A 25436-nucleotide genomic window follows, 5' to 3' on the forward strand; every position below is an offset into this window, starting at 1 on the left:
AAGTAAATGACCGTATGAATATTATAATCCCCAGTGCAAACACTGAGAAAATAGCTCAAATAAATTTGAAATTGAAAAAAAATTATGGTATATTATAATAAATGTTTAATGTAAAAAGATTGTAATAAACAGAGGAACCAAATTATATAATAAAGAGAGAAAATAATTAGCAAAATAGTAGGCGTAAGTCTTCACATATGAATAATTAATTATATTACATGTCAGTGAATTAAACACATCAATCAAAAACAGAGATTGTTGGACTGGATTTTTTAAGGATGAAAATTAGATGAGATGAGCAAACTCCTAGATGGAAAAATTACTCAAACTCACAATAGCATAAAAAAAATAAAAGACCTAGGGAAAAATTTGACCCCCCAAAATTGTAAATCTAGTACACTGAAAACGACAGAATATTTTGAAAGATATTAAAGAGGCTTGACTATCTGGAGAAGGATCCCGGGTAGGACAGCAGGTAAAGCATTCAGCTTTCAACCAAAGTTTAGCAGTTGGAACCCACCTCTCTCTCTGCGGGAGAAACATGTGGCAATCGACTTCCATAAAGACTTACAACCTTGACAACCCACTGGGGTAGTTCTGTCCTGTCCTGTAGTGTCTTTGTGAGTAGAAATAGATGAAAACTCAGTTATCTGGAGAGGCATTCCATGCCCTGGATTGGAAAACCCAGTATGGCTAAGATATCAATGTTCTCCAAATTGGTCTATAAATTCAACGTGTGATCCCTATCAGAATTGCAGATATTTTTCAGAAATTGCATGTAGTCATATAAATAATCTAAAATAGCCCGACAGTTTTGGAAATCAACAAATCATGTTTGTTTCAGTAAGGGAAAAAAGTAAGAAACTTTTAGTAACTTGCCAGATTTTTTTTTCTGGTTTTTTGTTTGGTGTTGAATTTATTAGAGAGATTAATGATGGGGAGATTTCTTGAGGAAAAAAATGAAGATTTAAAATAGCTACTGTGGGACGTTGGCAAGGGGAATGAGAACAGGAGGGAAAATGTTTCTTCCTTTTCAACATGTATAGTAAATGATAGATCACATGTTATTGCATCTTGACTAACTAATCCAGTCCCTTTCTTTATTCTAGGTAATGTTGGGGATTATGTATTGGAAAATAAAGAATGCCGTAATTTCTGCATCATTGCACTTTCCATTAAGGTTGAGCAAGACAAAACAGTGTTTACTATTTTTTTCAATAATGATGCATACCATTCAGCTGCAACATCCCTAACAGTCTTAGACAATAGTCTCTTTATGTCCCTCTCTGGGCCCAATGCTTCCATCACCATCACCAACAAGCCTCAACCACTCCCTCTCTATGGTACTAACATAGTGTATGTATGAGTTTACTCTTACTGGAAATTCGATTTATTCTATTCTCTTGCCTCTCTAGTAATATGTATTTGAAAATGATGATTGAAATCAGCCTGTTCTACTTTTATTTAACCTTCTGTAGGCCTACAAATGGAGTACAAATAGCATTATGTTTGGCTTTTGGCATGGCTATTGCGGCCAGTAGCTTTTGTCTTCCGACAGTAACTGAGAAAATCAGCAAGGCAAAGCACATCCAGTTTGTGAGTGGTGTCTCTATTCTTAATTACTGGCTCTCTGCTTTGCTGTGGGATCTTACCTGCTTCTCCATTCCCTGCTGCTTAATACTGGTGAGTGTTAGCTGAAGTTGCGTGAAAAGTAATTTTCCCCATGGCCCCATAGGAAAGTTCTACTCAGCTCATTGTAATTAAAACAAGTCAAGAAACAGTGACTATTTTGATTTATTATGCTAGAGAGTATATTGCAAAAAGCTCATTATAGAAATTGTCTCATAGCCTCATACTTGAAAATTCTCATAATTGAAAAATAGAGACGGAAATTTTTCATGTATGGATCCAACAGTATGCCCTGGCCCAAAATCTGCTCTAAAAGTGCCAAAGTTTGTTACCTGTGCCTCACTCTTCATGGTAGTTTAAAATGATGAGTCCCATGGTGGAAGTAGATAGAATCATGTATTTAGAATGAGGACGTAGATGAATCTTACTGCTAATAGTCAACTCTCATTTTCACACCCAACATCCAAGACGGCTTGATCTTTAAAGCAGAAATAACATTTGTTGAGCCACTCAGGAAGTGGTATAGAGAGTAAACATGCGAAGATGCACAGCATCTTGCAATGTATGACTTTGTTTATTAATAAATTGTGGCAGCTTCTCGTATTTTTTCGTGGAAGACCCAATGCATGCTGTGTGGTGGGTGAGAGAAATGTGAAAGCTATGTAGCTAAGAGTGACCCCCCAAAAAAATGGATAAAGAAGGTAAAGTCCTTGCCCTCTCACAAATATTGGAGACATGACTATGAATCATGCATGAACCTTCAAATGGTCCACAATGGAAAGAAGGTTGTCATGAGTTGGAGCTAACTCAATGACAACTAAAACACCATGGGCATGAAAATGGATCTTGATCAAATACCATGGAATGGTAAAAGTAGCTTTTGAAGAATAAGGAAGGAGATGGGGTGTGTTTTTTTTTTTTTTTGGTCAGTTTGTAACTTCAGAAAACTCATGATTATTGCACGGAAAATCTAAATTTGAATGTGAAGGAGAACCAAAGTACAACCAACTATATCAGGTCATCAGAGGGGACAAGAGGCTGGTAGTGCAGGAAGCATGTAATACTTGCAGAAGACCCCAGATGTAGAGCGAGCAGAGCAGCACTTCCTTCTTATTTAACAAGACTATAGCGGCAGGTCTCCACATCAGTCTCTTCCAATCACACCTCGCTAAGCAACTAGCATGGCTAGGTCAGCCCATCATCTCTTGTGAGACATGCGTCTTTCACCACAGAAACTTGGGGAGCTAGCCAAGTACTATCTCTTGCATGACTGGCTCTCCTCCATGTAGTGCAGTCCTAGAAATAAATCAAGAGATTAACTCTTGAATCATTAGCCTCCATGCCAATGTTTCATTCTTTCTCTAGTCTTTATACTTGCCTCGCAAACCCAGCTATCATTTCCTGGTTAATAGATAAAAGAAAGTTGCAAATCAGAACACCTATTTTCAATAGTTTTACTAATACTATCATTATGGCTCATGAGAAAAGTTATTTGTTCTGTGTTTTCAATACATGTGATTGTTACGTAATTTCATGTTAACTTGATACAATGAAGAGGGGTTCACTCTATTTATCATGGTGTGGAGTCCAGCCTCTCAAACAGGTCATGGCCTGGTGATGCTCCTTGTGGGCGTGGCCCTCTCATGAGGATTCTGGGAACTTCCTCTCTTCCTCCCTGGAGGCGGGATGCGCTCTCTCTCTCTCTCTCTCTCTCTCTCTCTCTCTGCTTCACATTCCTGCTGACAAGCCACATGTAGCCACGCTGATGGCAGCCAGAGCCCTGGAGATGTATCCACCACCATTGGATCCACAAGACTTTGCACCCACCAGCCTGTGTTATTCCTGCATTTGGCATCAGTGCATGTGCCTATACAAGTCTGAAGAGAGATTTATGAACTAATATCGGGCTTATGGGCTAATCTCGGATTTAAGGATTTGATTTGGACTGGACTGGGTATTTTTCTCAATATACAACTGCTTTTTGATATAAAACTCTCTCTTACACAACATGAGTGTCTCTGAATTTGTTTCTCTAGTCAACCCAGACTAGCACAATATGTAATGTCATTCAAGGAGGATCCCCAGTAGGATATTGGTTACAGAGCTTATCTAGGAACTAAATCTTCAATGGTTCAAACCACCAGTTGCTCTGTGGAACACAGATGGGGCAGCCGGTTGCTGTAAAGATGACAGCCTTGGAAATGTTGTGGGATATCTACTCTGATGAATACGATAGTTATGAGCTAGAATCAACTTGACAGCAATGCGTTTATTCCATTCAAATATTAAAATAACTCTCTGGAGAGATTTTAATTCATTGCATTTATAGGCCAGGAAAATGATACCCAGAGAAGTTAAGTTACTCACCCACATTCACCCAGTACATGTCAGAATCCATTGTCGTTTATACGTTCAGCCTGGACAATGTATTTTCAATGTATTCCTTCTCTCATGTTTGCAGTATCTTCTGTGTTCGCATATTACTCTCACTCGAATATCTCTTTCTTCATTCTTTCAGTCTCTGATGCCTCTTCCTCTCTCCTTCCACCCAAGATTCCGCTTTGTGATTCTCAATCTGGGGTGCTTCACATAGACCTTGGCTCTGCTTGCTTCCTTGACTTTCCCATCCTTTTATTTTTAAAGAAGTACTCCATTGCCCTGCTCTCATTCTGTGAAATGGCACCAACTGGACTTTCTTGAACTGAAGAAAAGAAGGCAAGATTACATCCTTCTGTACCTTCAAGAGAACACATAGGTGATTTCACTCCCTGCTTATATGAGCTCACTATGTTGCTGTTTCCAAACCCTGAAGACCTCCCTCTCCACGACTACTTGAACTAATACACCAAGAGATTCCTTTAGTGGAATTTAGTTAAGTCTCTTCCTATAAATTAGTCCATACACGAATACCTTATAAATCTGAGCAGGGACCTTTTCTCATGAGCCATGTTGTAGGCAATGCTGTATGGTGAGGTTTTTCCCCTCATTCGGGATGAATGTATGCCTATCTTTATGAACCTTTGATGATATACCATTCTATGGGATTTCATTTGGAATTTAATCTTCCAAATATGTAAAATTAACCATTAGCGTGATGTTAAAATCGCTGACTTCTCTGAGGAGTTGGGCAGCTAAGTCAATAGCACTTTAGAGAGATGTCGTCTTGGCTCAGCATTGTGCACTTGAGTTCGAGAGAGGCTTCCAGGGACTTCTGCTTTTCAGACCACACGTATCAGGCACGAGGAACTTGAACCGATTCGTCTTGTGCTATTTCTTCCACATTTGTAAAATTATTTTAAGGACAGAACCAGGTGAAGATTCTTTTTGCCTTCTAACACGTTCTATGAGATGATCTTCCTCACCTCCTCCATTAGTCATCTGCAGAAATTTACTTACTTATTTATGTGTAAACTTTATGGTTTACTTACTTATTTATGTGGAAACGTTAGCATGAGATATTTTTATTAAGAATGTATTTTAGAGTTCTATTTATTTAGAAAGCTATTTTTATTTACACTGGTTTGAAAGGCATTTACAATTTTGCCATGTTGTATCATACCCTACCCAACAACAGTATATGTAACTTCATTTAAACAAGGAAAGATTTTTAAAATTTTAAGTACATTCTAATTTTAACATCCCTAACCATACTAAGCCCTGGAACACAGCAGCTCCTGATTACCCATAATTTCTTTGTGACTGTGTTTATTCTTAAGGATTTCAGTCTCATTCTTACAAGGAGGAAAACAGTTATAGAACTGTTCGTCTCTTTCACATAAGGTTGCTGATTATCTTCATACTCTTTCTTTAAGCACTAAACAATTTCTTTAAACAATTTCCAGACGTTCTTAGAGCCCTAATCAGACTAAAGCCTATTTTAACTTTGATTTTCATTTATTAATGCTCCTGTTATGTAGTTACATATTTCTCAAAGGGACAGCTCTGCCAGCTTTTGATCAACGGTGCTTACTAATAAATGACATAGAACTCTGGAAAATTATCTTAATAAGTAAGTCTGGAAGTTCCCTTTTTCCTAATCTGGTCCATCATAAATGTACACTTTCCTATTTTATTCTGGTAGCATAGTGGTTATGTGTTGATCTGCTAACTGCAGGGTCAGCAGTTCAAAACAACCAGAGGCTTGATGGGAGAAAAGTAAGGCTTTCTACTCCTAAAAGAGTTACAGTCTCAGACCCACAGCGGGAGTTCTACCTTGCCCTATAGGATAGCTATGAGTCAGCATCAACTTGACGACAGTAAGTGAGCGAGCGAGCGCGCGCGTGGTCTTCTTCTGGGAATCTCTCTGCAGTATAGTTGGAAGTTTGAATCCACCCTTCTCACCTCAAGAGGAAGATCTGGAGATCTACTTCTGAAAGAAAAATCAAACATTGAAAGCCCTGTGGATCACAGTTCTGACACATATGGTGTCATTATGCGTTGGAATAGACTTGCTGGCCTCTGAGTTCCCTGAGTCTCAAATGGATTTTTCCTTCATTGTTATCATGATTATTATAAGAAAAGTAAGCCTTTGGGTTGCTGAGATGGATGTACGGATGGCAGAGTTACGGATTAGATCCAGCGGGCAGGGTCTGAACATGGGAATAGATGCAAGGGAGGTTGTGTATTATACTCGGGAACTCACGGGGGAAATCATTAGAGAAATAATCTACCTTTTCAGTAATTTTGTTTTGGGGGAAATTCGACATAATTATTTTCACTTTGATCATGGCCAGTGGTGCGGGAGTCTGTTTCAAGTAGTAAAAACAGAAAAAAAGAAGAATGGTAATTCTGCTCATTAGCATATCCTCTCTTTTTAAGTTGATAGAATATTTCAAGTAATGCATAGTTCTGTGCTCGAATCAAGGCAACACTTGCTTTCTAAATGCTCTGGCTTGATCTCTTGTTGCAGCGGCCTTCACCTCCCTTTTAACACTGTGCTCTGTATCGCAGGGAGTGTTCAAATACCGCAACGTGGATGCATTTATCATGGATTACAATTTCCTGGACACAATGATGATATTTATGATCTATGGCTGGTGTGTTGTTCCTCTCATGTACCTGGGGAGCTTACTGTTTCCTACTATCGCTGTTGCCTACATCAAGCTCACCCTATTTAACTACTTGTCAACTGTTATCAGTATCGTCATCCACACCATAGTACAACACTATGGTAAGGGCATCGCACAATTTTCTCTTTCCCAAGGATGAACAATAAAGAAGTGGGTGAAAAAAAGCTTAAGGTTAACTGTATTCATTGCTAAGCATGTAATTTTCACAAGTCCTTGAAGGCCTCCTTTTTAAAAAAATCAATATATTATTTATTGGATAAGCATATGAGAGAGAAAGATGGAGAGAAGGAAGGAAGGAGCAGATAACAGGGAGAGGGAGAGAAATTAAAACATCTATAGGAGCAGGACTATCATTCCAACCTCATGAAGAAAAAAGGTAAAAATAATGAGATATGATAGCCCAAATATGTAAAAATTTCCCCTTTGAAAGTCTTCTTTTTCTCCCTTGACACTTACCATAAGAAGAGGACCTTGCATTTTAACATCTTACTAGCAGCTTGGAGACTAAGAGTGGAAGGTTTTATGATTGTGTGGCTGCTCTCTAATTTAATGAAGTACATGATCTTGAATGGTATTTTTTTCAGAAGGAAACAGCAAAGTATAGAGCTAATGTAGCTATCATTAAGCCAGCCGCCATTCCTGACAAGCCTAGTGTCAGCAGGATTCCTAGGTAGGTTCTCTCAGCTTCCTTCTCTGATGATAAAATTTGAAGAAAGGTGGATTCACTTGGTTATTGGCACAAATAGTTTTTTGGGGATTTTTTTGCTTCCTTATTTGCTTTGTTTGCTCCTGGAACATTCCTTTGTTGACAAAACTATGACTTCCGATGTCATTCCTTGACGTTAGGACTTAGATTCCAAAAACACACTGTAAAACTAAATATAGCTTGTACATTCTTTTACACAACGCTCCAAAAAGTAGGGTTTTGTCATGTGAAGATTTGAACTTCAGAGCCAGGCTACTGACAAGTAGGGGATATTTGTTAGTACTCTTTTTCTGAGATAAAGAAATTATCAATCTCTTTTGTACTATATATAAATTTTATGGGTGGTCTGCTCCCCAAATGGATCATGTTATCTATTCTGCCTAATCTGACTATTTATCAATTTTTCTCTGCTAGTTACGTAGGCCTTTGGATTCTTTTGTAGCTCAGTGTGTCCTCCTGCCCTGTAGGCAACTAGTCTACAAAGTCTTCAGATTTGCCTTCAAGAAACTATCAATGGTCCAGTAAATTTAACCTTAATTGTTATATTAACCTTTGAGAAAATTTATTGTCTGATCAAAGTGTACGAGGGGGTACCCAAAAATATGTATTTAATTTTTTTTACAAAAGCTGTTAAAAAAAAACTCATCACCTTCAAAGTACTCTCCGCACCACTTAATACATTTGTCAAATGTGTGGTTCCATTCTTGGAAACATTTTTCAACCTCATCTGTTTGGATGGCTGACAGCACCTCCCTCATTTTTTTCATCACCTCTTCTTCTTCAAATCACTGTCCTTTCAAATCATCTTCAATCATGGAAACAAAAAGAAATTTCATGGAGCAAGGTTAGGTGACAAGCCTGCATGGGGCAAGAGGAGCATGCTGTTTTTTAAAAAAACTGGCGCGCTGAGATGGCTCTGTGAGCAGGTGCATTGTTGTGGTGGCAAAACCAGTCCACGGTCAACCACAAATTACACTTTTTTTTTGGTCTCACACAGTCTTTTCAGAACCTGTAAATAGAACTCTTGATTAACAATCTGATCTGGTGCAATGAACTCCAAATGCACAATTAGTCAACATTTTTGGCTATTTGGGAAGTTGATGGAAATCCAGAATGAGGTTTGTCATTAGTCAACATTTCACCTGTTTTGAAATGAGAAAACCACTCATACACTTGAGTTTTTCCCATAGTGCTGTCCTTGGAAGCTATGTTCAACATCACAACAGTTTCTGTGGTATTTTACCTGAGCAAGAAACAAAATTTCACAGCTGCACACAGTTTTTTTCAATTAGCCATCACACACCAAAAAAGAGGTTCTGGCAAAATTGCTTCACGAAAACATGTACTGCAACCGAAGAGAACCTCCCCAGGCAATGCCACTGGGTGCACTAACTCAGAGCGAGTTGCTCGATGCTTGCCTACCGGGAAAAATGCGTATTACGAAAACTCTGCTATGCCCAGTGTAATTTGGTTTTTTGAGGTACCCCTCGTATTATCTCACTCTAGAAGAATATGCTTTGTCTACCACCTGAAATAGAGCAACCTTGATTTTGTTTTCCCTAACAGATACAGTGAGCTTTCTGAATGCCAGTTTCCCACAATGAAGATTCATCTTGGAGCATAGTTTCATGGCTTTATGGAACTGTTAGCTTTCCTCTGGGATTATAAAACAATTTTCTGCAGGAGAGACCAAATTTAGAAAATTAATTTTTTTCTGTGGTTGAAAACACATTGTCATTCTGTTCCTGTTCTTATTGTGGGTATAGCTCTTACCTTATATGAAATTGTTAAATTCTGCCATATGACTCCTACGTTTGGGGATTTCATTGCCCCACATAGCTCATAGAAACATTACATCACAATACCTCCTACAGTCATTTTTACCCAATGAAAGACAGTTAACACAGAATGTCACAAGTATACATCCTACTTTTTTTTACTTTTAATTGAAGTATTATGGTTGTTTTTTTAAAGTGCAAAGACTTTAAGGGTACAGCTTAATAAATTGTTAGAAACTAAAATATTAATGTGGCCTTTCTCTCTCCATCTAGAACTTCTATTCCCCTGGCCCACCAAGAATACGGAGCATAAAGTACTTGGGAGGAGTAGGGGGAGATCCTTTGAGTTGGTCAATACAAAGACGCTGTCAGAGCAGATCATAAGGAGGAGGGCGGAGGGTGGACTTGAAGGGGAACCTAGGGTGCAACCTGGCAGAGAAGCAAACAGATTTGGCACTCAGTCACTTGGTGGGGCCTTCCATAACCCACTAAACATAATATGTTGTATAAAATCATTTTTCATATTTAAATGCATTCTTGAATGAATAGGTAGTTTCAGAAGGCAGAGGCTAACATCAAAGTGAAATTGGGATTCCTAGTGACCACCATCATTAATTTTGTAGGCTACATGAAACCCAGCGTAGTGTAAAAAGTCCTAAAGTCAAACAGACGAATAGCAGACTTCCTTATAAAAAGGGCATTATAAAAAGGGCATTCCTTTTAAAAATGCTTTTCCTTTAGTGTCACAGTGAAAGGAAAATTCATATCATCAAAAGCGTAGCAAGTAACCACTAATAGTTCAAATTTAGCCCTGAGTCATAGAGAAAAATACAATCGTCTGAAAATTGTTATCAATATGGCAATAATCTTGTGGATGTATATCTATTCTATGGTGTATATATATTCAAGCTACATATGTGTGTGTATATGCATAGGTATACAGAGGGACCTGTGTTAAGTCTCGAGTTGTTAAAGACAGTATCTCCTAGGGGAAAACCTTCGTAAAAGTTTCTAAGGAACATGAGCTTTTTTCAAAAACCACTAAACATGTAAAGTAAGGCTCTATGAATGCAATGCTACCTTACAAAGTACAGAGTAATACTTACAAATATTTTACATGTGGTATGTGTAGAGAAGAATATTAAATAAGCATGTCTAATGTGTTTTTTAAAATAACAGGCTTGAAAATGAACTATAAAACTTTTTTAAAATATTTCAAAAAGCAACAAAGAATTAGTCATTAGTAATTTGGAAGATAATCTGAACAGTGTAACCAAATGGTAGCCTAGGAAATAAATGTATAGAAAATACAAAAAAAAAATCCCTCAATGCCATTGAGTAGATGCCAATTCATAGCGACCCCGTGGGTTTCTGACACTGTAACTCTTGACAGGAGTAGAAAGCCTCCGCTTTCTCCCAAGGAGCAGCTGGTGATTTTGAACTGTCGGCCTTGCAGTTAGCAGCCTGACGCATAACTACTATGTCACCAGGGTTCCCAGGAAACACAAAAGAGATAATTTTAAAAACATGGCAGATATAATGATAAGGTCTAACATAAATGATTGAAATCCTCGAAGGGGATCTTTTTTTAATGGGTTTTTATTTTCACAATTTGTTGACAGCTAAAAATTTATGCATCTGGGATACGCAAAGAATCTTAATCAGGATAAATTTACAAGAGCCCATACATAGATATTATAGTGGTTATGCAGACCAGACCACCAAAGGTAAAGCGAAAACTTAAATCAGAAAAGACAGTTTATCTACAAAGGAATGACAATCTAACTGAGAACTGATTTCTTAAAATCAATTCAACCCAGAATGCAGGGAAATAAAATTGCTTTGGGGCTATTTTAGCCAGTGTGGGTTTGGGTTGGTTGGTATTCGTGCCCTGCTAGTTAAGTATTTGTAGTAACATTTCATAGGATGGAGCTTTTTTCTGTTTTGTTTTGTGTTTTGTTTTCACCTTTCCCTTCCATCAGAAACTACTTCCTCTCTGGTCCTCCCAGTAACAATCTTAACTCCTTCTTACCCAGAAACTCCTCCTCCTTTCAAGGTGAGATGTACATGTTCTACAAGGAGAGATCAAAAGACCTCAGCCTACTCCCCAGCAAGTTCTTCGCATTTTGTGTGTGTGTTTTTTATGTCCAGCCTATTGCCAAACTCCTTCCTTCTGACTACCAACTTACAGTCCCTTAAATTAAGTTATGACCTACTCTATCTGCTGCCATAAAGATTTAAAGGCTAAATTCCAAATGGGGCAATCCTGTTCCGTCCTATAGAATCCATAAGAGTGAGAATTGACTCCATACTGGTGATTTCTCTTAAGTATGGTCTACTCAGAGACAGCATCGCTATGGTACTTAGCTGATTCATCATTGGGAAACTTCTGGTATCCATTACTATCGTTGGGTGGCCACCTCTCGTTTCAAATTGTCTTATGTATACTTTTTATTGGCATAAACACTGCCTTAAAACAAAAAAATTCCCAAATAATCTGAGCTTAATATTGGCATAGATCTCAAACTTTTAAAAATATTTTTCCTTACTGTTGAACAAATATCCTGAATCACATGCCCAGAATATTTTACTCTTGCACAAGCAAGGGTAGAGATGTGCAAAAATGTTTGCTTCTGGTTTCCTGTTCATATCAGTTCACAGGATGACACAGTCCTAGGGGAACACTGTTCCCCAAAATCTTTTCTTAAACTCTGTAATTGGCAAACCTATGCTACACGCTATCAAAAACAAAAATACTTGGAGACTAACTGAGTTTTTTTTCTTTCAGAATGGTTGCGTCATTTGGGGAGGTTTTGTTCTGGGGCGGCTCACTACTTTTTTATAATTAAATTAATCTTTTTTATCACAGCACGTGACTTGGCTGGCTTCATCAAAACCACCATATCGAATTTACTAATGGTGATTCCCAGTTACAACCTTGCGATGTGTATCAGCAAATTCTTTGACAACTATGAAATGAAAAAGCAATGTGCCAAGAAATTCCAAACTGTCGTCCTGGACTGCAGAAAAGCCCGTGAGTATCTGGGATTTCCCCGAATTCCTAGAAACACATGCCTTTTTCTGAAGACCAACCGCACTGCTGACCCCGTGGGTTCCGAGACTGTCACTGTCCCCGGACATAGAAAGGCCCGTCTTCCTCCTGCGGAGCTGCTGGCGATTTCAAACCTGCGGATCGCAGCCCAATGCAGAGCCACGATTCTACCCTGGCTCCACTTTATAGACTTCTACATTTAAACCCAGATCTTGAAAGATACAAGGAATCACTCCTGCACTGGGGAGGGGCCATCTTCCTATTTGGAGTGTTTTGAATCCCACAGGTGTTCAGCTGTTAAAGGGTTAACTTGCTGGCCTCTCTGGGGAGAAAGAGGTGGCGGTCAGTTGCCAAGAACTCTACAACCTTGGGAACCCTCTGCACAGGTCTGCTGTCCGATACAGTTAATATAAGCTCAGTAGCTTTTAGCTTGGGTCAGGAAAGACAGCAGCAAAAGAAGCCTCCAATAGGAGTTACTACTCTTCAGTCATCGATTACATGCAAATCGCTTTACATAGACGAATTTCTGAATCCTTACAACACCTGTACAAGTATGCTATTACTATCACAGTGGTACAGATAAGGAAACTGAACACTTCCCAATAACCTGAAGGTTAAGAAAGTTCCCTGAGATCACTAAGCTTAAAAGTGTCCCATAAATAAAAACTTATGGAAGATTTACATTCTACTCAATGTTCTACATTTTAGACTGATTTCATGCTTAAGGGTGTTTATAAAATGTCAAGAACAACAGACATTCACTCTATGTGCATAATTCTTCTGGAATGAAATCATTTACAATGATCCACAATAAATAGATGTATCTCATACATCAATACAGGATGATATATAATTGTTAAATCAAATAGGTTATATTTTTTACAAAGAATGGCTGACATAAATATCACATCTTAGTTTGTATCACATTTGAATCGAATGTCTCTTCTCTTTAAGAAAAAATATATTGAGTTATTATGGACATACCATCAAAGTCATTTGCTTTCATTTGTTTTGCTTTACTATTTTTAGCAAATTTATTTAGTTATGTAATCATTACCACGATCCACAGTTAGAATACTTTCACAATCTGAAACCAATTTCTCATGTCTGCTAACAGTCTCCATTACCACATCCAGCACCAGACAGCCACTAATACACCTATGCCTTTGCAGGCTTGGTATTTCTGGGTATTTCATATAAATTCAATCATGAAATACATGATCTTTTTTATTTGGTTTATTTTACAGTACTATGTTAGAACTTCACTTATGTTGTAGCATAGCTCAGTATTTTGTGTTTTTGACCTACTATATCCCATTGTATGGATGTCCCACTTTTTGTTTATGTATTCACTAGTTAATGGGGATTTGGGTTGCTTTCACTGCTTGGATATTATGAAAAATACTGATATGAACACTCATGTACAAAATTGTATGTGGGTGCATGTTTTCATTTCTCTTGCATTTATACCTCAGAGTAGAATTCCTGGGTCTTATACTAATTTCACTTGTTAAAAAAATAGACTACTCAATATATAGAAATAAGCCAAAAAATAAAATGTTGAATCCACACTGTATACCAAACAAAAAGTTCTAGGATTACACCCAGAGTGCTCCTTAGAAGCAAGGATGGCAAGACTTCATCACTGTACTTTGGACACACTTTCGGGAGAGACCAGTCCCTGGAGAAGGACATCATGCTCGGTAAAGTGCAGGGGCAGTGAAAAAGAGGAAGGGCCTTGAGGAGGTGGATTGACACAGTAGTTCCAACAATGGGCTCAAAAATAAGAACCATCGTGAGGATGGCATAGGACTGAGCAGTGTTTTGTTCAGTTGCACACAGGGTCACTGTGAGTCAGAACCAATTCAATGGCACCTAACAACCACAAAAACAACAACACCCTTACTCAAGCCTTGATCGACAACACTGATCAACTTGAGGCATGGTCTGCAATACCTTTTATATTATAAGAAATAAAAACTTCAACTTGTTCATTGTGAAATGTGCAGAGGAGGGAACTCAGTAGCACTGAAGAGAGTTGGAATATAAGATCCCTATGCTGGGAACTGCCTAAGGAAAATATTGATGCCAAGACACCTGGCTATCCCAAGGACAGCCAGGCCAATTGATGTTGAAAGGAGCTTAGGACCTTTCCCCAGAACTAATAAATAAGGACTTCCCCTAGTGCTGGTACCCTACTTTTGACTTCTGGTCTCCTAAGTGGTGAGAGAATGCATGTCAGTTCATTAAAGTTATCCACTTTTTTAGTATTTCGTTTACAGGACTCTTAGATAAATTAAGATAATCATCAAAGAACTTTACACTTATCCAACAATGAAATATAATTTAACAGGGTAAATAATAGCAAGTATTAATGAAAATGTGAAGTAATGAAAATGCTCATATATGGTTATCAGTAATTTGGGAAGATTGGTTTGAAAAATATTGGGGGATTAGCAGAGCTTACTATGCACATACCACAATTTATACTCAAATTAATAAATCCTTGATAAAACAAATGTGAAAAGCAGAACACAGTACATGTGTCCATCAATAACAAAATGGGTAAATAATTATGACTCTTTTTCAAGTGATGAGAAGTTTAGAGAATCTCAACTTCAGGGAATAATATGAATAAATCTTAAAAACATTTTTTAAAAGTATGCCCCAAATATGAGGTGTGAATTCAAGTGAATGCAACAGCAGTAGAAACAGGTCAGGGTGTCAATAACTCTCGGGGTCAGGCGGCCCACATGGGGTGGCACAGGTTCTCAGCAAGCAGGAAGGTGAAGGGGCAGAGAAAGGGAAGTTCTTAGTTTCTCGCTTGTAAAAGGCCACACTCCAAGGAGATATCATCAGCCTGTGACCTGATTGGCAGGTTGGATTCCACCCAGACACTTTCATAAAACTCAATTTGACATCAAATCTAACTTCCACATTAGCTAATATTCTTTTTAAAATCTTTAAGTATGATAATTTGGAAAGGATGAAACACTAAAGTTATTTACATGTGTGATTACTTATCTATGATATGATTACTTATCTAGAAGTCCTCCTGAAGAAAAGAAAAAAACTAAAGATATAATTACTTAGATAACTTAGCATGATTGATTAGTCAAAATTAATATACCAATATATAAAGTAAATTGTGAGGGAAAAGTGGTAGAGTAGGGGAAACCGTCAGAATTTTGGCCATGTCTTACTAACAAAACAAAAACTGACAACAATCATGGGAATGTAATGAAGAAAGAAGTTGCTTACGTTGGGGGAAACAAGTATTGTAGTATTTTAGGTATCCATCATACCATCCTTCATTATCCATATAAGAGGAGTTGGCTGTAGGGAGAGCAACCTCAGCTCCTGGTGTGGTTTCTTGGTGCCACGGAGGACAATGCAGGCAATGCTCTTGAAGAATTGTGATTGTGTATTTTGACCAATTGATGACTGCCTGGGGAGTCAGCTCAGGAACTGCATTTGTTTTACCTCCTTACAACTATCCAAGGACTGCACTTGTTCCCCTGTTTAAAAAATTGTGGTTAATTTTGTTTAATTAAAATAATACGAGGCAACTTCAGGAAGCTCATGGAAAAATGTCAATGAAAAATGGAATATTTTTCACAATTATTTGAAGCCCTCTTGTATGTGAGGCTTGGCTTCCAAAAGTATAGATAGTGAACAGAGCCAACAGCAGAAGAGCCAACATGCCTAAGAAATAAAGGATTGAAGAAAGAGATGCAGGAGAGTGTAAGCCAAGTTGACACAAACCCTGATTAACACACTGGACAAAGACTTTAAGGCAATTACCTTAAAGATGGTTAAAGAGATAAAGAAATCCATTGACCAATAAATAAAGGACACTATGAAAACCATATATCACCAAATAAGGTATATCAGCAAAGAGATAGAAATTATACGGAACTAAATAGAAATTATGGAGATGAAAATACAGTAGCTAAAATGAAATTTTTACTAGAGACCTTCAACAGCATATTTGAGCAGGCAGAAGAATCAATTAAACTGAATATCTGACCATTAAAATTATCCTGCCTGAGAAGGAAAACGAAAAATGAACAATGCACATGAGCTGTGGGGACACCATCAAGCATCTCACCATAAATATTATGAGAGACCCACAGCAAAGAAAAGGTGGTGGGGGGAAGGATACTAGAAGAAATAATGGCAAAAACTTCCAACATTCCAAATTCTTAGAAAGACATGAAGATAGACATCAAACAACAAATAGAGTAAGCTGGAAAAGGACCAAACCTTTACTTTTTACATACAAAGGTTCTTCGCTGCTATTAACAGCTTCTCATCAGAAATCGTGAGTGCTGAAGTCAGTGGGATGATGACATATTTGAAGCCCTAGAAGAAACACACAGCCAACCAGTTATTTTACATCTGATGAAAGTATCCTTCAAAAGTGAAAGAGAAATTAAGACATAACTAGATAAAAAGTTGAGAGCGTTCATATAAACTAATAGGCGACCCTCACTGGAGCCCTTCCCATCGAATGAAAGGACACAGACAATAACTCAAAACCACATGAAGGAAGAAAGAACACTGATTAAAGTAAGCACACAGACAAACATAATAGCTAGTATTATTGTACTTCATATTGTATTGTTATTTTATTTTATAATCTCTTATTTTCCTATTTTCCTATAGGATTTAAAAGACATGCATAAAGCAATCATTGTGAAGTCAAGGGGCATAAAAGTATGAAGGTGCAATTTTTGACAGGGATGGGAAATAGCTATACGGCAGCATAATTTTTCTATACGGTAGGGTTACTATAAATTTGAATCAACTTAGCGGCAGTGAGATTGAAAATAGGTTAATGTAAATTTGAAATAGATTAATACAGTATCAGAATGCGTATCGTAATCTGGACATTTCCCTAAGAAAAAATAATTTTTAAATGTGTACATAAAAGGAAATGAGAGAATCAAAATAGCACAATGGGGAAAAATTAGAAGATAGTAATGGGAAAATTAAGAAGAAAAAAAGATATGATCACAGTGTCCCACATGAAAGCAAACTGTCACCCTAAACCATTGCCTGGCTTTACCCCCGTGGGTTTCAGGCACAGCAAAAAAAAAAGAAAGATATGACATAGGGAAAACAAATAGCAAAATGACAGACGTAAGTGCCCTTCCATATCAGAAAGTGCAAGTTTTGTACAATACAAATAGCAAATATCGTGAAGAAATGTGAAAGAAGGCCTAAAGAAGTGGAAGGATCCCTATGTTCATGAATTGGAAGATTTACTATCGTTAACAAGGCAATTATTCCCATGGTGATGTAAAAATTCAGAGCAATCTCTATCAAACTCGGAAAATCTCATTATTAAAGATATAGAAAATCTAATCCAAAATTCTAGGGGGGAATTCCCAAAGCAAATCCAGTTGTCATCAAGTGAATTCTGACTCGTAGTAATTGTGGTAGTTGAATAAATTTGTGTCATCTTGAATTTGTATGAAAGTGTTGGGGTGGAGTGCAACCTGTCAATCAGGACACAGGCTGATGATGTCTGCTTGGAGGTGTGGCCTTCTTATAAAGGAGAAAGTAGGAACTTCCCTCTCTCTCTCTGACCCTTCTCCTTCCTGCCTGCTGGGATCCTGTGCCTGTCTCCAGGGGCAGCCCCATGTGAGCCAACTGACCATGAGAGCACCGTGTCGGTGCCCTGACACATTTCCACTGACTTTGGATTCACTCGACCCTGCACCCACCGGCCTATGATCTTTCTACATTCGGTTTCACCTTTCTGCATCTGCCTGCAGTTGTGTGAGCCTTAAGACGGCCCCAGCTAGCATTGAACTTATGGCTGCAATGCCTTCTTGATATAAGATATTTTCTTTATACATATAGGAGTGCTACTGGTTTGTTTCTCTAGTCAACCCAGCCTAACACAGTGTACAATGACTCCTTAGAGTTTCCAAAATTACAGATATTTATAGGAGCAGACCACCTCATCTCTCTCCCACAGAGTGACTGGTGGCCTTGACCCATTGACATTGTGGTTAGCAGCCAAAGGCTGCGCCACCAGGGATCCTTATGCATTTGCAGGTTACTCCCAATGGCCAAAACAATCTTGAAAAGTAATAATATTGGAAGAGTTATGGCTCCTCATTCAAAATTGTCTACAAAGCTGTGGTATAAGCAAAACAGTATGATATTGGCACAAAGATAAAATAAAGGCCAATGATATAGAGTTTAGGGTATGAGAGGTTTTTGAAAAAAAAAAAACAACCTTCTATCTATATTCAATTAACCAGAAGTGCCAGCAGGATTGATGGGAAAGAATAGTCTATTCAACAAAGATAAGGATAATTGGACAGCAAAAGAATGAAGTTGGACCACTACCTTACACTATCTAGAAAAGTTAAGTTAAAATATATCAAATGCCTAAATATAAGTAGTGAAATAATAATTTTTTTAGAAGGAAGCATGGGGATAAATCTTCATGACCTTATATTAGTCAATAGTTTCCTAATTCTGACCCCAAAAGCACATGCAATGAGAGAAAATACAGTCATGGTGAACTTTATTAAAATGAAGCTTTAGGTGTCAAATGTTAATTATAAAAAGAGTGTGTGGAGAACCCACGGAATAGAAAATATTTGCAAATCATATGTATGATAAAGGCCTGATTCTAGAATACATAAAAAAAACAAACTCTTACAACTAAAAATAAACCCTATAGCAAAGATTAGAATAGGCATTTCTCCAAAGAAGATATAGAAATGGTCAGCGTGTACATAACGAAAAGAAAAGCTCAACAGAGCATCCAGTAGTCTTTAGGAAAATGCAAATCAAAACCACGATGAGTTATCCCTGTACTCTCACTCACTAGCATGGCTACAGAGAAAGAAAGAACGCAGGTTTGGGTGAGAATCTGGATAAACTAGAACCCTCATACAGCTTGTTGAAAATATTAAATTATGCAGCCACCGTGGGAAACCACCTGATTGGTCCTCAATAAGTTATATTTAGAATTACTATATAACCCCGCAATCTCAAAATAACTCAAAATATCCAAACAAAACTTGTACAGGAACAAGCACAGCAGTACTGCTCATAGCGGCCAAAATGTGTAAATAACTCAAGTACCTCTCAATTGATGAAGAAATAAACAAAATGTGGTATAATTTGTATAGTGGAATATTCAGCCATTTAAAAAGTAAGTACTGATAGAGCATTATGAACCTTGAAAACATTATGTTAAATGCATTCAAGAAATGTCCAGAACAGGCAAATCCCTAGCAGTGGGAGGCAGATTAATGCTTTCCAGTCAGAGGAAGGAGGAGCAATGGGAGTGATTGAGTATGGGTTTCCTTATGGAAGTAATGAAAATGTTCTGGATCTAGCCATAGCTTCCAAAATTTACTTAGCCTATTTCCTCCTTTTGAGTTCCTCCACACTCCTCTGGCAATTAAAATCATTTGTCCCATAGCCCACAATGCCGATGAAGTGCAGGTATCTCCTTTTGCAGTCCCCCTGGATCTTTCCAGCACGCACTCAATATCATTTCTATATACTGACACAAATCAGTCAGAAAGCGCAATTCTAAAGGTTTTTTCTTAGGGTTTTGAAAATTTCACAGTGGCCTCAAATGATCATATCAGGACTTCAGCTCTCCATATTTGGCTAAGGAGCCCTCGTGGCATTGCTGACTTAAGTGTTGGGCTGCTAATAGCGAGCTCAGCAGTTCCAAATCGCCAGTTGCTCCTCCAGAGGAAACTGAGGCTTTCTACTCCATAAAGAGTTACAGTCCTGGAAACCTACAGGGGCAGTTCTACTCCATCCAATAGGATGGCTGTGAGTCAGGCATTGGCTTGATGGCAGGGAGTTTGGTTTATATTGACTAAATTTCTCTGTAGTAAAGAGCTATTACCTACTTGTAGATTAGCTATTTTGTGGTTCTTCTCATGAGTGTTGCCATGTTAGAACAAATTATAAATATGTAATAAAATATTTTCTTTCTCAAGGACTGTAAAGATATTTTCATCCCTGAAATAATGGGGAGATATGCCATAAATACTTTTATTTTCTATACTTTATTTGATCCCTACACACTCTATTTGCAAAGGCTCAGCCGCTGAAATTCACAGACTATATGGCAGAGTTCTTTTTATCAATAATTGGCAAAAACTAGGGGGAATCATTACTAGAGTAACCTTTAGGAAAACAATAAATATCAAGGAAAGGTCAAATAAGAGAAAAATAAGATATCAACATAATTGTTCATTTTTCTGTGTTCTATAATTTTCTCAATCTTGTCTAAAGTTCCTTTTGAACCTCAATTCCTTACACTGAAGGGTAACTTAGACATTCCATCAGGTCCAAAATCAAAGCCTTCTCTTTTGTCTTCCTCAGATACTCAGAACACTGTCTATACTTTTGAAGAACATGGGATTGCAAAGTTTTTGATTACATTGGCTGTCATGGGTTTATTCTTTCTCCTCTTGATTTTATACCTGGAGTCTTCATTCTGTAACCTGAAAGCCTTTGTCTTTAATAAAATTATACCTAATATCTCCCAGATGTTCGTGAAAGCCAACAAGGTAAGTAAATAACAGGTACTTTATATACACCTAGGAGCTCTGGTGGTGTAGTGGTTAGGAGTTGGGCTGTCATCTGCATGGTCAGCAATTTGAAACCATTAGCTTCGGGAAACAGGCCAGGCTTTCTGTTACGTCTCAGAAACCCACAGGGGATCACTATGAGTCAGCATTGACTCATCGACAGTAAGTTTGATTTTGCTTTCTAAATACAACGTAAAGCTCAGTACTAGGACAGAGGTGTGAATGTATATACATATGACGTCCTTCATTACTGGTTAAATAAAATATCCATCAACTACAGCCGGCCCTAACTGGATCCCATTTAAATCAGAAGTGCTTTCCTTTGGACCTCAAACTTCTGAATTTTCAATCCTCTGCCAGGTAGGAAATTATCCATTCCTAATAGATTAACTGTCATTGAAAGCACTGTGTAGGAGGATATGCACTATCTATGAGAGCTTTTTGATTGCAATTAAGGAATTGACTTTTTAAAACCGTGCAAGACACCCACAACCACTCTAAGCTTGGGCATGCACGACAGGGACCAATTATATCTACACATGCACTGATTTCCCACCAACACACCAACCATGCCCTTCAACTGGACGTGGAAGGAAGTCAGGGAGGAAGGATATTAAGGATCAAGAGATTTATGATCACACGTCTCTCCACACTTTCTGGAGATGGCCCATTCTTGTCTTTGCGGAGGCACTATCATAAACTGTAACTCATAAAAGCTTACTTTGGCTTAAAAAAAAACCTGTAACATTATAGAACTTCATGACCTCTATCTATCACATTAATGATTATTGTTCGATATAGATCTCACAGTTTTATATGCTCTTAGAATTTGATTAGGATTTTTAAGATTGAGGTAAATCCCTGGGTTATGAATTTGCAATACGCAGACAATTGATACTCAATAGTATCATCAGTAAAGGGATATGAATATGAGTTAGTTAAAATTTATTGTAGCAACTTGGCCAATAAACACATGTGGGGTTAATTGAAGGGCGGAGAGATAAATGGCTCAGTGAGCCTCGCCTTTGGAGTTCTTGGGTCTCATCAAGACTGCACCAAGGGACGGTATCAAAAGAAGTAACACTAAAGTGACTGCCTATAAGATATTTGTGCTGTGTTTCAGTAGAAATTCAATATGTTTTATGAATCTGTAGTTAGTTTTAACAGCAGAAACATTTTTTGAAACTCCAATTTTCCTGTAGTCATATCCCTATGGTTTCAAGGCTAAAATTCGGTGCTAATTTACTTTTTGAGACTTTGGCACACTCCAGTCAGAGGGGTCATTATGTACCACTTACAGTGACCTTCAGGTCACATGGTTTCACCTGCTCTCATGACAAGCATGCGCTGTTGTTTTCATTGCTGCACGTGTCTTACCATTCCCTGATTGTGAATCATGGTTGTATTAACTATAGGCATGTGGATCCTATCCTATCACTGGCTTGTACTTCAGGATAGATCTTGGGATGCTCTTTTTGACAATGAATGTCATGTCGGTCTTCCTCAATTTGTCATTCCCAGCAGGTGATGATCTGATTCACAACTACCCGTATTCATCCATTTCTGCTCATTAGTACCTAGCCTAATGATCTTTCTCAGTTCCATTCTACTCTTGATGACTTTCCATTTTCTTAAGTTCACATTTCACTCACTCTGTCATCTGAGGATTAATGGATGTTGGCAGAAGTTTCTTCTCATTTTGAGTCATGCCTCATCAGCATGTGCTAGACCTGACACTGCCCGATCCACATCATTACCGACAACTCCACTTTGAGAAGGTTTCTCTTCCCTCGTCATATTTTGAACACCTTCCAAGTGGAGGGGGCTCATCTTCCAGGACAATATGAGGCTTATGAAAACATAAGGTTTTCTATGGATACTATTTCATAAATTTCATATTTCTTACTGTATCTTGGTCTGGAAGTTCTGTTGAAACCTGACACCATGGGGGACCCTACTGGTATTTTAATACTGTTGCCATCGCTTTCAGCTTCCCAGCAGCAAGCAAGCCACCACCGTGTGACAAACTGACAAATAAATAAAGATAGAAGACACAAGTTACCAATCAAAACGAAAAGAGGCTATTTCACTTCAGATCTTTGTTCTCATAAATTGACGCCTTGCATAATTTCTAGAAAGACATCGTTCACTCAGCTACCACTGCTCCTAGCCATTCTGAAATCCCTTTCCCTACCTCATTCTCTCAGTAAATTCCTATTTATTCAAAACTCAGCTCAGATTTCACCCATGGTAAAATCTTCCCTTGAAAATAGAACAGGTTTATTCTTTACCTCTGTTGGATAGTTTCCAGAAGGAAATCGTTTCTTCTGCATAATTTAATTTGTATTCAATCAAACAGCACTACCATTAATAATGCCATTGTAACTTCTTTTTTTCCATGAAGTATCCAATTTATTGGCAGGAACATTCTCACAAATGTCGCAGTTTGTTTCCCAGTCTGACCAAGTCAAGAATAAGTGTGTGGAAAAGTACAATTTACAGGAAATGTTCATATAATTTAATTCTTTAGCACAAATAAAATATGAAAGAAATGAATGCATGTGTATATATGATAGTTGAAGCATTTGGTAGAGAATATCTGAAACCTTACTCAAAGCTCTTTTGACACCTTTGAGATTAACACCAAGTATATATAATATAGATTGAACATACATATGGAATATTCACATCTGTGATCTTTGTCTTAAAAAATATAGGCTATGGTGTCTAACCAAATAATTGAGGACTCTGAAGATGAAGGTGTGAAAAATGAGAGGAAGAAAGTTTGGACACTCTCTGGAACATTGCAGAATACACCACTGTATTTTAAAGAGCTAACAAAGGTAAAGTGATTCAATGACCAACATTGCTCTGCGCTTTAGTCTGCCTTCCCTATAAAGAACTTATCGATGGTATTACGAACTCATTGTTGTTCTATGGGTTATATAGGTGTGTGTGTGTGTGTGTGTGTGTGTGTGTGTGTGTGTGTGTGTGTGTGTGTGAAGAGAGAGGGAGAATCCTTTCCATGAGTTAGATAGCTGAATGGGCAAGACTTATTGTGAAACTGTCCTTAGACTGATCCTTTAGGATCTGAGGTTATGACTACAGTTGACCAGTAGCCAATGATTTAATACAGTGTAGGCTTTTGTTTTATTTTGTTCTCCCTCAGATTTATTATACGTGTCCGATTGTGACAGCTGTGAGAAATATCTCCCTTGTAGTGGAAAAGTCTGAATGCTTTGGATTGCTTGGATTAAATGAAGCTGGGAAATCTGCCACCATTAAAATGTTGACTGGAGAGGAGGCCATCACCTCTGGAGTTGTGCTAATTGACGGCATGAACATAACTGAAAATATCAAAGAGGTATTTCGGATCCTAGCCACTGAGTTCTAGCCCTCAGGGAAGCAATTAGCCAGGAAAATTGTAAAGACGGGCAAGCAAAATCTGGGGTACTGATACATATACGACTGCCTGCTACTGTAAAGATGTATGAGCTCAGAAATCGACATATGTGTGTATACATACAATACAGAGCAATATATATCTCAGTATGTATATGTAATATATAGATACATGAATGTATGTATATTATACATATCAACATGTATATATATATCAATGGAATTAAAAGATAATAGAATTTTTCCATGAACTTGCTGAAGGCTCCTCATATTTGTGTATATACTATCAAGTAGAAACATTTTTTTATTTTATTACACAAAAAGAAACATACACATTCTTTTGAAACTCACAAAAGTGCTTTCCATATGTGGTTTATATAAATTTGCACTACATTAACAATATATTGATTACAACAGGGTGTCATTCGTCTCTTGGATTTCTACCAGTCTAGTAGACTTTTTGCTTCATGGTGTGTTGGGTGCTCTTAGGTGCTGTCCTGTCAGCTCTGACTCATCTCTCCCATGTACAACCGAGCAAAACACTGCCTGGTCCTCTACCATCCTCACGATTGTTATGCCCAATCCCATTGCTCCAGCTACTCTCTCAGTCCCTGGCCTCTTCTTCACTGACCCTCTACTTTACCAAGCATGTTGTCTGACTTCTTGGATTAGTCTCCCCTGATATTATGTTCAAAGTAGATGAAGTGTTCTGACTGTGCTTCGCCCAAGACGAGAGTTGTTTGTTCTCTCAGCCCGTGGCTCTTTCACTAGTCTGTACCACCGCAGTAAGCTTGCCCCTTAGAGACAAGAAAAATGACTTCATCGTACATATTTTGGACACGTTGTCAGGAGAGACCAGTCCCTAGAAAAGAACATCATGTTTAGTAAGCTAGAGGGACAGCAAGGCCCGCAAGGAGATGGATTGATACCGTGGCTGCAACAACGGGCTCACATGAGAATATCTGTGAGATGGCGCAGGACCAGGCAATATTTCATGCTGTCATCCGTAAGTTAGTTATGGGTCAGAACTGGCTCTGTGGCATCTACCAACAACAAATACTGATGTGGCTTTCTATATTTGCCAGTTTGCTTTTTTATTCATATGTTGGGAATTCTCTATGATTATCTCTTGGGAAATCCTTTTGATATCTTTATTATTACAATGCTCTGGAATTCCAAATTTTAGATTTATTCATTAAATCTCTTATTTTC

General features: G+C 38.0%; 1 protein-coding gene across 1 annotated transcript in view; it reads left to right on the forward strand.

The window, feature by feature from the left end:
• LOC142422893 (phospholipid-transporting ATPase ABCA3-like) overlaps nucleotides 1-25436 on the forward strand; it is a 186061-nt gene that overhangs the window by 147198 nt on the left and 13427 nt on the right. Inside the window, exons 16-22 of the mRNA XM_075528113.1 lie at nucleotides 1110-1356; nucleotides 1479-1683; nucleotides 6580-6799; nucleotides 12052-12216; nucleotides 20614-20801; nucleotides 23540-23665; nucleotides 23992-24186. Coding sequence (XP_075384228.1) covers nucleotides 1110-1356; nucleotides 1479-1683; nucleotides 6580-6799; nucleotides 12052-12216; nucleotides 20614-20801; nucleotides 23540-23665; nucleotides 23992-24186 — 1346 coding nt within the window. The remainder of the gene's footprint in view (nucleotides 1-1109; nucleotides 1357-1478; nucleotides 1684-6579; nucleotides 6800-12051; nucleotides 12217-20613; nucleotides 20802-23539; nucleotides 23666-23991; nucleotides 24187-25436) is intronic.

Source organism: Tenrec ecaudatus, chromosome 12, assembly GCF_050624435.1.
Source record: "Tenrec ecaudatus isolate mTenEca1 chromosome 12, mTenEca1.hap1, whole genome shotgun sequence".
NCBI classification, from domain to species: Eukaryota; Metazoa; Chordata; class Mammalia; order Afrosoricida; family Tenrecidae; genus Tenrec; species Tenrec ecaudatus.